Source organism: Balaenoptera ricei, chromosome 1 (genome assembly GCF_028023285.1).
Source record: "Balaenoptera ricei isolate mBalRic1 chromosome 1, mBalRic1.hap2, whole genome shotgun sequence".
NCBI lineage: Eukaryota > Metazoa > Chordata > Mammalia > Artiodactyla > Balaenopteridae > Balaenoptera > Balaenoptera ricei.
In genome coordinates this window covers 80803036-80816933 of record NC_082639.1, presented here as the reverse complement: position 1 = coordinate 80816933, position 13898 = coordinate 80803036, and the positions used below count along the sequence as shown (strand labels likewise).

Genomic DNA, 13898 nt, shown 5'->3' with positions numbered 1-13898 from the left:
TTCTCAGAAAGCAGCTGGGCACAGGAGAGCAATACAGAGGGTGGCAGTGATTATTTGAGAAGGTACATACTTCATTTCAGATAACAGTTGATAACTGTTATCAACCTAGATAATTTCCACGAGTTCTGAAATAGACTTGCACACCAGGTGGGGTGTCTGCGTATAGCACAGCAGTGGAGATACAGGATTGTCTGCTTTGAACTGTGTTTGCATTTTAGACCGGGGCTAATCCCAGAGAGTATTTTTATTATGTAGAAGTCAGGAAGAACTACTTGGGGTGCATTCAGGTCTTTTATCGGGTTCCATTTGGAAGGTCGGGGTTTAGGATGCTGTATGTTCAAGTCCCAGTCTCCTCAGCTAATTGAGGACAGCACCAAGCTTACAGAGGTATGTGAGGTTTAAGTATCGCTGAGTCCTTTTTATTTCTGGATGTCCTTCCCTATCAGTTCAGCTAATGTGTGTCACACCACTGTAGCAATGTTTCCCGTATTAGCTCCTTACAGCCAAATCCAAGTCCCCAGAATGGGGCCCTAATCACTGATCAGAGAGGGGGCAGTTTTTTCTTTAAGCTCAATGATTCATTTAATAAATATTTTTTGGGCATTTCCTACATGTGAGGCACTGTGATGGGTGCTGAGGATACAAAGAGAGTAACCCACAGCTGTCAGGGAGGTCCCACTGGACTGGCAAAGACGGACATATACACTGGTGGTTACAGTGTAGAAAATGAAACAGCCGAGACAGGCAGAGGAATTATGGGAGCACAGAGGAAGTGCACCTTCCTCAGTTTGGGATGTTCGTTTTGGGGGTGGAGGTAGAGCGGACGAGGAATTTGGGAAAAGGAAACAATCTTGAATAAAGACATAGAGTGAGAAACATCATGGTATGTTTCGAGACCTTTAAGCCACGTGGGGTTCCTGGAGGTGGAGGGCTTAGGCTGGAGAGCTAGGAAGGGGCTAGATCAAGAAAGGCCTTCGTGTGCCAGGTGAAGGAGCACAGACCAGCAGTTCTCAAGGGACGGGACATAACTGCAGGGCTGGGCGGGGCAGGTCTTTGCATCTGGAATAACCATTCAGTTGAGGACCACCCTGGGTTAGGTGAACCATGTCTGTATGGAAGGCAGCTCGGAGAGCTTGAGACCAGAGGCTCCTTTCAGGAAGATCTGCAATTGTCTAGGGACGGAGACAGTGAGGGCTGCAGGAAGTAGAGACGGGAAGGAAAGGATGGATTTCAGATTTAAGTTCTGATTGCTTAGAGGAAGCGAGAATGAGGAAGCAGGAGCCAAGCATGCCCAGGGTTCTACTTTTTCTATCTGAGGCTCTGCTCATATCCTACCTCTCTTGGGAGGATCTTTCTGACCTCTCTCAAACTTTGCTGTACAACTCTGGCCTCAGTTGCCTCTGCTCATTGCATCTTGTTTTTTGTATGTTCTTAAGATTGTTTTGCTTTCCCTAAGAAGGGGAAGCACTTAAAAAGGTAGAATCTGCATCTTATACCTTTTTGGGTGCAATTTTAGGTGTCTAATATTTATGCATAATATCATTGGGGCTTTCCACAACTTATTCTATTTATCTCTGGTTTTCTTCTAAGAGGGGAAGGAAGAATTGAACACAGATGTCAAATGGGAGGTTTCCTCCATCCAGAGGAATACATTCGTGGCTTGTGTGTCTAAAAGGGAATTTAATCAAATACACATCAAAAGCATCCAAAAGGAATTTAAGAGATTGGGATTTTACAAGAATAGACTAGCTTTTTTGCCATTTAGTTCTGGAAACAACTTACCTGGAAAGGCACCTCTGGTGGGTTGGCAGTGGCTTGTATATTCAGAACAATTAATTTAATCATGGCACAATTAATTGCTGATTCTGAGGGGTTCATGTTTGTGATTCCCTCTGCAGGTCCAGAGCCCAGCGCCCAGTGTGAACTGTCGCCTGTCAATGCCTCCCATCCAGTCCAGGCCTTGATGGAGAGCTTCACCGTCTTGTCGGGATGTGCCAGCAGGGGGACGGTGGGGCTGCCCCAGGAGGTGCACGTCCTGAACCTCCGCACTGCCGACCAGGGACCCGGCCAGCCACAGAGAGAGGTAGGCGCAGGTGCCAGTTTTCTACCCACTGCCCCTAGGAATTTGTAAAGACATTTTTCTGGATGAAGAGTCCTTTTCTCCCTTTCTGGGCTTAACGAGGATGCTCATGTATGAACATAAGTGGGGAGGAGGACACAAAGTACACTCAAGAGACAGAGAAGGATTTCAGTTAATGCAGAAGGATTGCTCTCTGGACTGGGCAACTCTAAGACTTCTCTCTAGAGAGATTTTTCAGCTTTTCAACTTTCCTGGTCCCCCTCCCTGCCTCATATTGGAAAGAATGTTCTTAAGAATTTCATTTTTAAAACATGGTTGTGAAAAAACAAAATAAGGTGCCATTTCTCTATTATTGTAAAATGTCTTTCTCATCTTCTCCTGTGCCCTGTCTTTCATCTTTCTTTGTTTTGTCTTGTGGACCTATTGCTCCTGCAGGATGAGTCAGAGGAAACAGAAACACTCTAGAATAAGGATGGCAGTACCTTGTATGTGCATCAAAGTGCTGGGGGTGGGTAGCTCCTTATGTTATCCAGGCAGCTTCTTGAAGACTGTGGTGGTCTTGGTGGTGGTGATGATGACCCAAGCTCATAGTGACTCAGTATTTCCTGTATCCTCAGCCCTGTTTGAAGCACTCATACACTTATTCCATGAAGTCCTATTACTACCCTCAATTTACAGGTGACAGGCGCAATGGTAACTCACTTGCCCAAGGTCATTACCATAAGAGAGAAATGGCCTCCTCTTTCTTGTGGCTCAGAAATGACCTGGGTTGTGGATAATGGTCCCCCTGCTTCTTTTCAGATAACACGCAGTTGTCATTCTTTCTGTTTCTAAGCTTCTGTGTCAGAAATGTTATCACTCAGGTATTATCTCTCCAGGAAGAGAGAAACCACAATAAACCATGATCACAGGGAAGTGTAGAAAAACTAATACAGAGCAGAATTTATCTTTGAGCTTTCTTCTGGTCAGGAAAGTTAATTTCCAGAACTGTTTGTTTATGTGCCTCAACCACTCTTCTTTTTGGGGGGGGCGGGGGGGGGGTAGGAATAGGAGAGGCGAGGTGTCCAGAAGGAAAAGCAAACTGATTTAATCTTATGAAAGTGTGCAGAGTTGGCTTATTTCAAAGACAAATCATCTAACCTTTCCAGCTACATTGGAAATTATTGTTAATACTCTTGGTTGCTTGCCATTGTTGCTGCAACACATATTTCAGGTCGGATTTCTTTATCCCAGTAATGCGTCTTTAATTCTTAACTTATGGGGGAGAATTTGGGTGGGAGGGAAAGGAAGGGAGGAGGAAGTGCAGTTCCTATGAAGCCTTGCTGACTCCAGCAATTCTTTAGTGGCAATAATTACTCATATTATATATGCTCTCTCAGAAGAACCAAGAAGGAAAAGCAAGTCCGAGCGATTACAGAAGCGGCAGAAATTCTGCGTGCTAAATTATGCGGTACTGTTGTTGATTCTGAAAATAGATGCACATAAGACTACTGAAGCAAAAGAAAAATACCTCAAGGAATGACAGCAGAGCTCTCCCACACTTATGTGGACTGTATTAGATCAAAATAGACATGGCTGTACTGAAGATACGGAAAATTAGCTGGCATCAAGGGACGTCGTACGTTCAGTGAAGAAGTAAAGAAAGTGGGCCTACGGGGGGTAGTCTCTAAAACTTGTTTAAAAACCTGAACAATTAAGTATCTCTCATGTTCTTCACGTGTGACTCTGGAGATACAGGACTGCAGCCATGCCAACAGCTTTTTAAAATCATTTGAACTATATGACCCAGCAGTTCCACACCTAAGTGTATACGCAAGAGAAAGGAAAACATACGTCCACATAAAAACTTGTCCAGGATTGTTCACAGCAGCATTATGCATAATAGCTAAAAAGTAGGAACAACCTGAATGCCCATCAGCTGATGAATGGATAAATGAAATGTGGTACATATATCCATACAGTGGAATGTTATTCAGCAATAAAAAGGAATGAAATACTGATACATGCTGCAACGTGGATGAACCTTGAAAACGTTATGCTGTGTGAAAGAAGTCAGACACAAAAGACACATGCTGTCCAGAGTAGACAAATTTATAGAGATAGAAAGTAAACTGGTGGTTGTTTAGGGCTGAAGAGCAAAAGAGAGACGTGGGGGCTGACTTTATGAGTACAGAGTTTCTTTTGGGGGGACAGAAATGTTCTAAAATTAAATTATAATGATGGTTCCACAATTGAATATGAATATAGTAAATACCATTGATAAATGTCAATAAATGTGACTAACCAAAAACCATTGAGTTGTACTTTTAATGGGTGAATTTTATGGCATGTGGATTTGATGTCAGTAAAGCTGTTAAAAAACTAATTCAACCTGTCAGTATATTAATTACCCGTAAAATTTACCTTAACTATATCCACTTTTTTTTTTTTTAAACTAGGATTGCTTCCTCTTCCAACCTAAACCCATCCAACTCTTTCTGATATTCTCAGTGGATGACTTGATTTTTATAGATATGCTATTAGATATGGTCTGTGCTAAAAATCACAGCCAGTCACAGCCAGTCAGTTCTGGAGGTTATAGTGGGAGGACCAGAGGTGGCCTTTGTGCATGTCTCTACGAAATATTAAGGGCAAATATTTTTCAAGATGAAATGATAAATGTTGTTGCTTATAAATTAGAAAAGAATGCCCTACTGGCTCCAAGCCATAATTACTTTGACTCTTATGACCGAAGTTGTTGTTTTTCATGATGTCCTCCTTAAATGTGAGGGAATTACTAAATCAACCCTATCCCCGCTCCCCACCCCGACCGGCTTGTTTTGGTGCAGGGTTAGCATTAAGATCTATTATAAATCATCCCTTCTCTAACATTTTACTAAATTCCTACCTCCCCGGCGCCTTAAGCTTCCTCCGCTGAGGAGAGGCTGCTGCTTTTCCTGTGTGGAGGAGGTGACAGAGCCTACAACTGGAAGTAATAACCGCAGCAGGTTGACAAGATTTGGGGAAACAGTTATACTTAATTAGACAAACAATTTTATAGGCCAGCAGAGAATTTGTATCAGAAACATACTTGCTACAAAAATGTATACAAAGCCCCCTGTGGCAAAGCATGGTTTCGCCATTGACTTCCCTGCTGGGTTCTCATCAGGACAGCACAGACCTGTAGTTGTATTTTTCATCTGAGACCACACCTCTCATTTGTAATCATTGGTTTTGGAAACAACAGTCCTGGAAGTGAACCAGAAACTGGAAAAAGACTCTTTGGCGACAGAGGAGGGCAGAAGAGGGTAAACAGCCCTGAGAGACCAGCTTTGTCTTTTAGAATAAGTGGGGAGATATCATCAGTTTCACCCTATGAAAACCAGCTGCCTGTGCCCTTTAACTTCAAGGTAAAATGTCCCGCCCCTCCCTCACTTCCTGCCCCTACTCTTTTCTGACCACCGCTAGCTCCATCCCCTGCCCCTACCCCTGAGTTCGGTCCCTCTGGGTGTTTCCTGATTCCTGAGAAGGGCTGTAGCACCACCAGAGGCTTGTTTACAGTAACATACTTTCATTAGTTGTTGGAATGGCAACAATTTTGTTTCCGATCATCTTAATTTTTATTGTGACCTGCTTTTTTGGGGCGATGCTTCTCTTCTATTTCCCATCTATCTAACTGCTCGCTTACTATGAAAAGCCCTTAGTTAGCAGTACATATGTGTATAACAGATATGGACGTTTAAATTTATGTATTTGTTTTGACATTGAAGAAGCGACTGTTAATGGGCGTGCCGTGCCAGCGACTGGCTGTAGGGGTGGAGTGCGGATCTGGGAGGATCCACTGTCATGGGAAAGGGGCCAGGTTTAATAACTTTATCCGCACCCTTCAGAAAGCTCAGAACCCTCCATGCTTGTATGTATTTACTTATTCTCTGCTTCATTCCAAAAAGGGATTTGGGATGGGCTTACAACAATAGACATACCAAGAGTGTAAGCAGAAAAGCAAAATGAGGACAAAAGAGAAGTGCAGTTTGTTAGCCATATGGGTTATGTGGTGGGTACGACTGAGTTTGAAATTTGGCTCCAGGCTTCTTGGCAGGCAGGGCCAAATGGGATATGTGGTTAATTACACAGGTGGCTCCAAGTTACTTTTCCTTGGTACCTTCTCTGAGGACTGTGGCATACAATTGTTCCTTTCCTGGTTCTGTTTGAGGGCGGGAGAGACCACAATTGGGAGAAAGAGAAGGAAGTAAACACATCTAAATGCTAACAGTTCTGCTTGCCTCTTAACAGCTCCTGTAGGCCCCAAATAACAGTAACAGCGACCACAGTGGTGGTGAAGTGCCAGCTGTGGGCCAGCCACCTGCCTGGCACCTGTGCCATCTCCGCCCATCCTCACTGTCGGCCGGAAAGGGAGGGAGGCCTAGGGAGGTTCACGGCAGACCCTAGGGCACGCAGCCCATCTCTGAGCCGGTGTGTGACTCTACAGTCCAAGGTTTTCCCACACGTCAGTCCACTTCCCTTTCACCTTTAGCTCTGACCTTGCTCCCAGCTATGAAACCTGCCACCCTGTCTCACTTGGCTCTACCTGTTCCACGAGGCAGCAGATCTCTCACCGAAGGTTTGGGTTTCCTGCATAGGCTTGTGATAGCTCTTTCTGATGCTCAGAGTTCCTTTTCGTTCCCTTCCTTGTGGCTTTGGGGCAGTAGTGAGGGTGTTTTTTTGTGTGGCATTGTCTCTTTTTTCCTTTCTGACTTAGAAGATTATCACGTCAAGTGTCAGTAATTATAAAATGCAGGACTAAGCTCAGGAGCCCTTGCACTCTATGTGGCTGTTAATCCTACACTAAATGTCACCTCCCATCTCTTTTTCACAGTTGATCATTTTCCTCCCCCCACCGCCACCCCAAATAAAGCTTTCAGCTGCCTCCACAAAAAGTAACTGACCTGTCTTCTGCTCGTAATCCATGACTTGTAACCAAACTTGCTTGAACCGTGTGACAAGGGAGAACAAACACATTAAGGGACTCTTCCTGCTATGCGTGAAACGCAGGACCTTCAGTCTGTGGACTTTGCCATCTGATTTGACATCTTTTTTGCTTACTTTGAGGAATCTTGCAGTTCAGGGATTAAACATTTTGGAGAGCTCTACTACCTACCTACTTACCTATCTATCTGTCGTCTTTCCCGTTTCCACAATATTAGTAGGTTGACAACTTCTCTCTTTTTGTTCCCCTCCCCCCTCAGTTATTAAAATATAATGGAACAGTGCAGGGGTAGGGGGAATGGGTGTGTGTCTTACCTTTACCCATCACCACTAAAAGAACTGATAAAAAATTTCAAGACTGGTTTTTTTGAGAGTATACACATGAGAGCAGAAATATCAAATGAACACTAGCACACTGGTTCCCTTCCTTCTCTTATCCGGGACATTTTCCCCTCTGCTGTTATTCATGAATGACTTCCCAGTGCTAGTCCTGTGTATATGCTGGGGCAAAAACCTCAAACAAACTCAAGGCTATTTATATTTCAGAGATCTTGTGTGCAGCGTGTGCTAATAAGCAAGTGTCACAGTAAACTCCTCACACACAGACACTATATACTGATGAAATTCAGTTACTAAACAAACACCTTCCATGTGTAAACACTGCCTGGTGTTTGTTTAAATGGAAGTTGTTTTGGAAATCACCCCAGGCTGACAGGTAAGGTTATCTTTGAACCGGCCATTTTGTCACAGACCTACAGCAGATCTATGAGAAAGTTACACCGACAACGCGGGTCACATTTCTCTAAAGCCATTCATCTCTCTTTCTCTCTCTTTCCCTTTTTCTTTCTCTCTCTCCTCTTCCCTCTCCCTCTCCCTTTCTTCTCTCCTCTCTCCCTTCCTCTTTCCCTCTCTCCCCTCCTCCTCCCTTCCCCCATTCGTTTGACTGTTGTTCTGGAAATTATTTCATTAACTTGAAAGGCCACTGAACCTGGCTCTTACATAGGATTGGAGGCCCTAAATGAATAGGGCAGTCACATCATTTAAAACAAGTTGCCACTTCACTTGAAGATACTCCGTGCAGGTTAAATGATGACACCTTGCTGCGCAGTATGAAGGCGCCAGGCCAGGACTGGACAGAGGAGCAAGGCTGAGGCTAGCCAGGCCGCTCGCTAGACCTCCGGCTGCTGTTTCCACAGAAGGCAATGCAGGCCGGGTAGAACTGGCCACGCTAGTCGTTGATGGTTTCTAACACGTTGGGGCAAGATGTTCAGTCTGAAGCTACAGCTAACTTTCAAATGAGAACTCTCCAAAAACCCAGTCTTGGAATCTTAGAAAGAAGTGAAAGCAGAAATCAGAGCGATAATAGTAAACATCGAGATAGAGCAAATAAATTAGGACACAAGAAGAAGTGAAGAAGTTGTAACGTTCCTACCAACACGCTGGTTAGCCATGTGGCTTAAACTTTGCCGTGTATCACAGTAACACTGCCCTGGGAAAGCATGCCCCCTGCCCCACAGAAGGACTGAGCCTGGTTGGACTCTGCCATTTTAGCGTGAGGTGATGCCGGTTATGTTCTTTGCTGGCTGGGAGCTGACAGACTGAAAGAGCCTCTCTCCTTATTGCCTCTTCCCCAGTCTGGAGGAGAGGCTGCCTTGACTCCTTCTAGAACTTGTCCAGCAGCAGCGTTTTCCAACCAGTGTGGTGTTTGTCTTTATGGAGGTTAGGGTCACAACCCTGAGCCATACTGCTGTTGCCATGGTAACTTCTCTTGACTTTTGAAAGATTGTATAATTTCCCAGAACTGTCGTAAGAAAATGTTTCTAACATTTTCTAGGAGCACCCTCCACATTTGAAAATGTGACTTTTTGGAGAGTATTTTTAAAAAAGCAACAGACCAAAGTAAGGAGCGGGTGTGCAAATCTGAGACCACGATGTGCCGATTGGGCAAAGGCCCAGTTTGTGTTGCAGAGTACCCAGGTATCCAACTTGTATTTTCTTGTTTCCGTTGCTGATTTGCTATCTTGACATTTTATTTGAGAATGTCAGTTTACTTGCTAATACCTCTGATTTAAATGCCCAAATTCTGCAGAAGAATTTATTACTTTCAAGAGTCCCACCCCTCACTGTGTTTTCTAAATATTTCTGTGGAAATTAGACACATGTTTAATTATTTTACTTTCCTTTCTCCCACAGTGAAGAGGCCGTGTATGAACTTGGCCCTGCTGATCGCCTCTCTGTACTATCTTGTTTCTCTTTTCCTCACCTATCCCACACCTTGAATGAGTGAGTCTGTGTGTCCTGCCTTTCCCTTCTTTCCTCTCTGCAGCCTGACTTCTGCTCTCCTGAACTTGTCTCTGGAGATGCCCTTTTGACCCAACTCATAGTATGCTGGGACTGGAGAGGTGCCCTCGAGACAACCTAGTCCTAACCACCTTGTAGGGCCAGGGAGTGAAGCGATGACTTTTTCACCATCAAACAAGAATTGGTGCCCGTGCTGGGCTGGACCCCAGGGACCCTGACTCCTATCGCAGAGTTCTTTCTACCGCCTAGCCTTTCCCCACTCTTACCCTTCCTCAGCTCCTTTTTCTGTGCCCCTTTTTCTGGCATCTCTCTCTGGGTTTCAGGATATTACCTTAGCTTGGTTCTCCTCTACCTTTCCATGTGTTTTTCTGTTTCTTTCCCAACTGGTCTTTCTTCCTTCTCAGGGGTCTTGACTTAAGTGCAGTCCTTGGCCCTTGTTTTCCCCTGTCTACTCTCCCTGAGGTGGCTTGTTTGTTCTCAGGATTTGGGTTGTCACCTCCATGCCAGCAACTCCCAAAACTCTCTCCAGGGTCTCCAAAGCACCCTACCTCTTGTGTCTTACCTCACGCTCCCTACCTCTCATGTTTTACCTCAAGCTCCCAGGTGCCTGAGCTGTGCTGTGGAGGAGTGGCTATCAGTGTGGTTCTACCTGGTGTTAGATAGAGGGCTGACTTCAGCCCTGTCGCTTCCCAAGGGTGAGTTACTTAATTCTTTGAGTCCCAGTTGCCTCATCTGTAAAATGGAGATGATAGGAGTTTTTTAGAGGGTTCACTGAGGATTGAGAGACGTCTCTCTGGCCCCCTTAGGGCTGGCGTGTGTGCCTGGCACACAATAAACAATCAAACACTAGCTCTTTTCTTATCTCTAAAATTGACTATAAGAACCTTTCTAAGCCAGTCTTCTCCTTACCCCTGTGCTGGTTTACCAGTCCAACTTCCCTGTCCCATCATTGGCACTGCTACCATTTGTCTGGGGACTTTTGAACCATTCACTCAAACCCTATATTTGGTCAGTGACCAAGTTTTATTGACATTCCTCTGGAATTTCCCGAGTTTCTACGCTCCTCTCCACTTAGCTGCAGCTCCTTAACCAGTCTCCGGGGACTGGTGCCTTCAGCGTTAGGCCCTGATTCTTTTGGTTCAGCTTGTGGACCACTTCATAAAACTGATTTTCTCTAAATAATACTCCTATAATTGATTCATTCATCCATTCATTTACAGACTTATTCAATGAATTATTCATTGAGAACCTACTGTATACTAGGTAGACACTCTGCTGGATTCCTGCTCATCTTTTTTTTTTTTTTTAAATTTATTTATTTATTTTATTTATGGCTGTGTTGGGTCTTCGTTTCTGTGCGAGGGCTTTCTCCAGTTGTGGCAAGCGGGGGCCACTCTTCATCGCGGTGCACGGGCCTCTCACTATCGCGGCCTCTCTTGTTGCGGAGCACAGGCTCCAGACGCGCAGGCTCAGCAATTGTGGCTCACGGGCCCAGCCGCTCCGCGGCATGTGGGATCTTCCCAGACCAGGGCTCGAACCCGTGTGCCCTGCATTGGCAGGCGGATTCTCAACCACTGCGCCACCAGGGAAGCCCCCTGCTCATCTTTATGTCTTCAGCACTTATTGGGGGTTGAGGGAGAATAAATTTAATACAGTGTGACAAATAATATGACCATTATTTGTTATAAAATTAACAGAAGTTTGCAGGATCCCAACAGAGGGAGTGGTAACTCTATCTGCAGGGGAGGGAAGGATCCAGAAGAGAGCATCTGATGAAGGGCTTGACAGTCAAGTAGAAGTTACTGGGCAGAAGGGAAGGGAGGCTTCAACATGCACAGAGGGAAGAGCAAAACCATGTGTGGAGGAAAGTTCTTCCTTGTACATGGTGTGGCTGATGTACAGATCAGGGAGTGGCAAACTATGGCCTTTGGGCCAAATCCTGCCTGTTGCCCATTTTTGTATGTATGTAATTTACATACCGTAAAGTTCACCTGTTTAAAGCGTACAAGTCAATGGTTTTCAGTGTATTTTATAGAGTTGTGCAACTACCACCACAATCTAACTTTAGAACATTTTTAGCACTCCCAAACTTGGTACCCATTAGCAGTCATTCCCCATGCTCCCACCCCTGCCCTAGGCAACCATTAATCTACTTTCTTTATAGATCTGAAATTCTGGAGATTTTTTATAAATGGAACCACACAATATGGGTGACTTTTATGACTGGCTTTCTCACTTAACGTAATGCATTTGAGATTCATCCATGCTGTAGCGTGTATTAGTTATTTCATTCCTTTTTATTCCTGAACAGTATTCTGTTGTATGGCTATACCACATCTTGCTTATCCATTCATCAATCTGATGCCTGTTTTTGTAAATAAAGGGTTTTTTTGGGGAGAGGGTAAATAAACTTTTATTGGCACATAGCCATGCCCATTTGTTTATGTATTGTCTGTGGCCCCTTCCTCATGACAGTAGAAGACTTGCGTAGGGTAACAAGACTAACAAAGCCCAAAATATTTACAGTCTGGCCACTTGCAAATAAAGCTTGCCAACCCCTGGAATAGAGGATGGGGCAGTGATGGGAACAGTGATGGGGGTGAGCTGGGGCCTGGGAGTGGAAGATGAGGCTGGAAAGGCCGAACAGGTAAGGATTTGGACTTAATCCTGTGGCTCAGTGTTTCCCCAAGTGTGTGTGGGATGTGAACCCCCTGCATCTGAATCCCTTGGAAATGCTTAAGTGCAGATTCCTGAGCCTCACCCCTGACCTTTCAGCTGAATCTACTGCCTCACAGCTTTTTCTTAATTCCATCTGAACTTCTTTCTTAACTCTCTCAATCCTGGCCATGTTTGAAGCCCATGCGTTAAGTCTTAACTCTTCAGCAGACCCTTTCCTGATTCCTTTATCCGCCTCCATTTCCCTCTTTTCTAAATGTTGCTCTGAATTCCTTCCCCCGCCCCTTCCAGTCTGAACTTCCGCAGAGTATGGGATTATATGTTTTCTTGTATTATTCGCTGCTGAATCACCTGTGTTAATCTTGCGCAGTCAGCTGGTGAGTGGACTTCTTAAGGCCAGGAACCAAGTTGGACTCTTTTGCATTGTGATAATTGGGTTTTTGCATAGTGCCGAGGACGTTAAAGTATCACTGTAAGTCTTCTTAAGCTCCTCCCCTTTTCCACAGTGTACTTTTATTTGATTTCATTATATCAGTGGACTTGGTGTTTTGTCCCCAGTCCCCCTTAACTGCTATAGCTGAGCAGGTATCCTCCACTTTGTATTATGGCTTTGATTTATTTTTTCTAATTAAACCTCATGCTACTGCAATTTACTGTATATTCTCCAGATCTCTGTGTCAGCCCATTTCTGAGTTTTTGTTACATTTTTCTTTTTCTAAAATATTTATTTATTTATTTGGCTGTGTCGGGTCTTAGTTGCCGCACGTGGGATCTTTAGTTGAGCCGTGCGAACTCTTAGTTGCAGCATGTGGAAACTAGTTCCCTGCCCAGGGATTGAACCCAGGTCCCCTGCATTGGGAGGGCAGAGTCTTAGCCACTGGACCACCAGGGAAGTCCCACATTTTTCTTTACTCTTATGGATTTTAGTCCTCTGCTAGTACACTAGTTAGTCCTTTCCCTCAGATGGGTAAAAGCTATAAATGGCTTTTGACTCCATGCTACTCCCTTGGGTAGCTCATTTGAGCTGAGCCTGGTTTGAAGTTGGGCCATTGAGAACAATCTGTCCTCATGATGTAGGCGGTGATTCCTGGCCAATTCTTAATGTTGCTGGAATTAATTAAACTGATTCCTCCAATTGAAAGAGGACATTTTACTCTACCCTGTATCGTTAAATACTTAATAACTTGATTTTTTTATTTTGTTTTTTTGCTCAGTGAGCACTTAAAATATCCCTGCCTCTATAGTAATTTGTTCCCTGTTTAATGTGGCTTTTTCCTTTGTTTACTCTGGACTCAAATCTTTGTAGCTTGTTTTCTAAGTCAGCTCTAAAGTTGCTGGTCATTGGATTTGGCAGCCTTTTCAAGCTTTACCCACCAGAACCCTACAGGAAGTTGTGTGTCGGCCAGAAGAGTCTGTTTATTTAAAGCATGGTGTCCAGCAGAAGCAATCCATTTATGAGGGTCTGGTCTTAAAGATACAGGAATCTGAATCTGTTTGGAAGACCTGCTGCTTTGGCTTCCATTGCAGTTGTGTTCTCTGGGCTTTCCTTTCCAGGCTGCCCAGGCACCTCAGCTAGACGGGTGGTTAATTGAAATAGCCCTTTCCCTGAAGCTCCTTGGCCTTGTCTGAAATACTAAGACATCAACACCCAGGTACTAGATAGCCCTTTTAAACTCATAAGAATGAGGTTAATTTTTAAAAAATAAATTGTCTTTTATTAGTTTAGCGCTATTTGCTAGTATTCTGATGGGATTTTGCTCTGAGTGCACTCCTGAGTTAGAATGCTAAAACTAAGGTGAAATGGCTGTACTTTTGACTTCTGGGTACTGTTCTTTGCCCACAATCATCAGGCATTATCTGGGTTCTAGTCCAAGAC

At 44.3% G+C, this 13898-nt stretch overlaps 1 protein-coding gene across 7 annotated transcripts in view; it reads left to right on the top strand.

Moving 5' to 3' along the window:
• TGFBR3 (transforming growth factor beta receptor 3) overlaps nucleotides 1-13898 on the top strand; it is a 200773-nt gene that overhangs the window by 84428 nt on the left and 102447 nt on the right. For all 7 annotated transcript variants that reach the window (XM_059926248.1, XM_059926253.1, XM_059926273.1 and 4 more), the window contains exon 3: nucleotides 1899-2083. In XM_059926248.1, the coding sequence (XP_059782231.1) occupies nucleotides 1899-2083 (185 nt within the window). The remainder of the gene's footprint in view (nucleotides 1-1898; nucleotides 2084-13898) is intronic.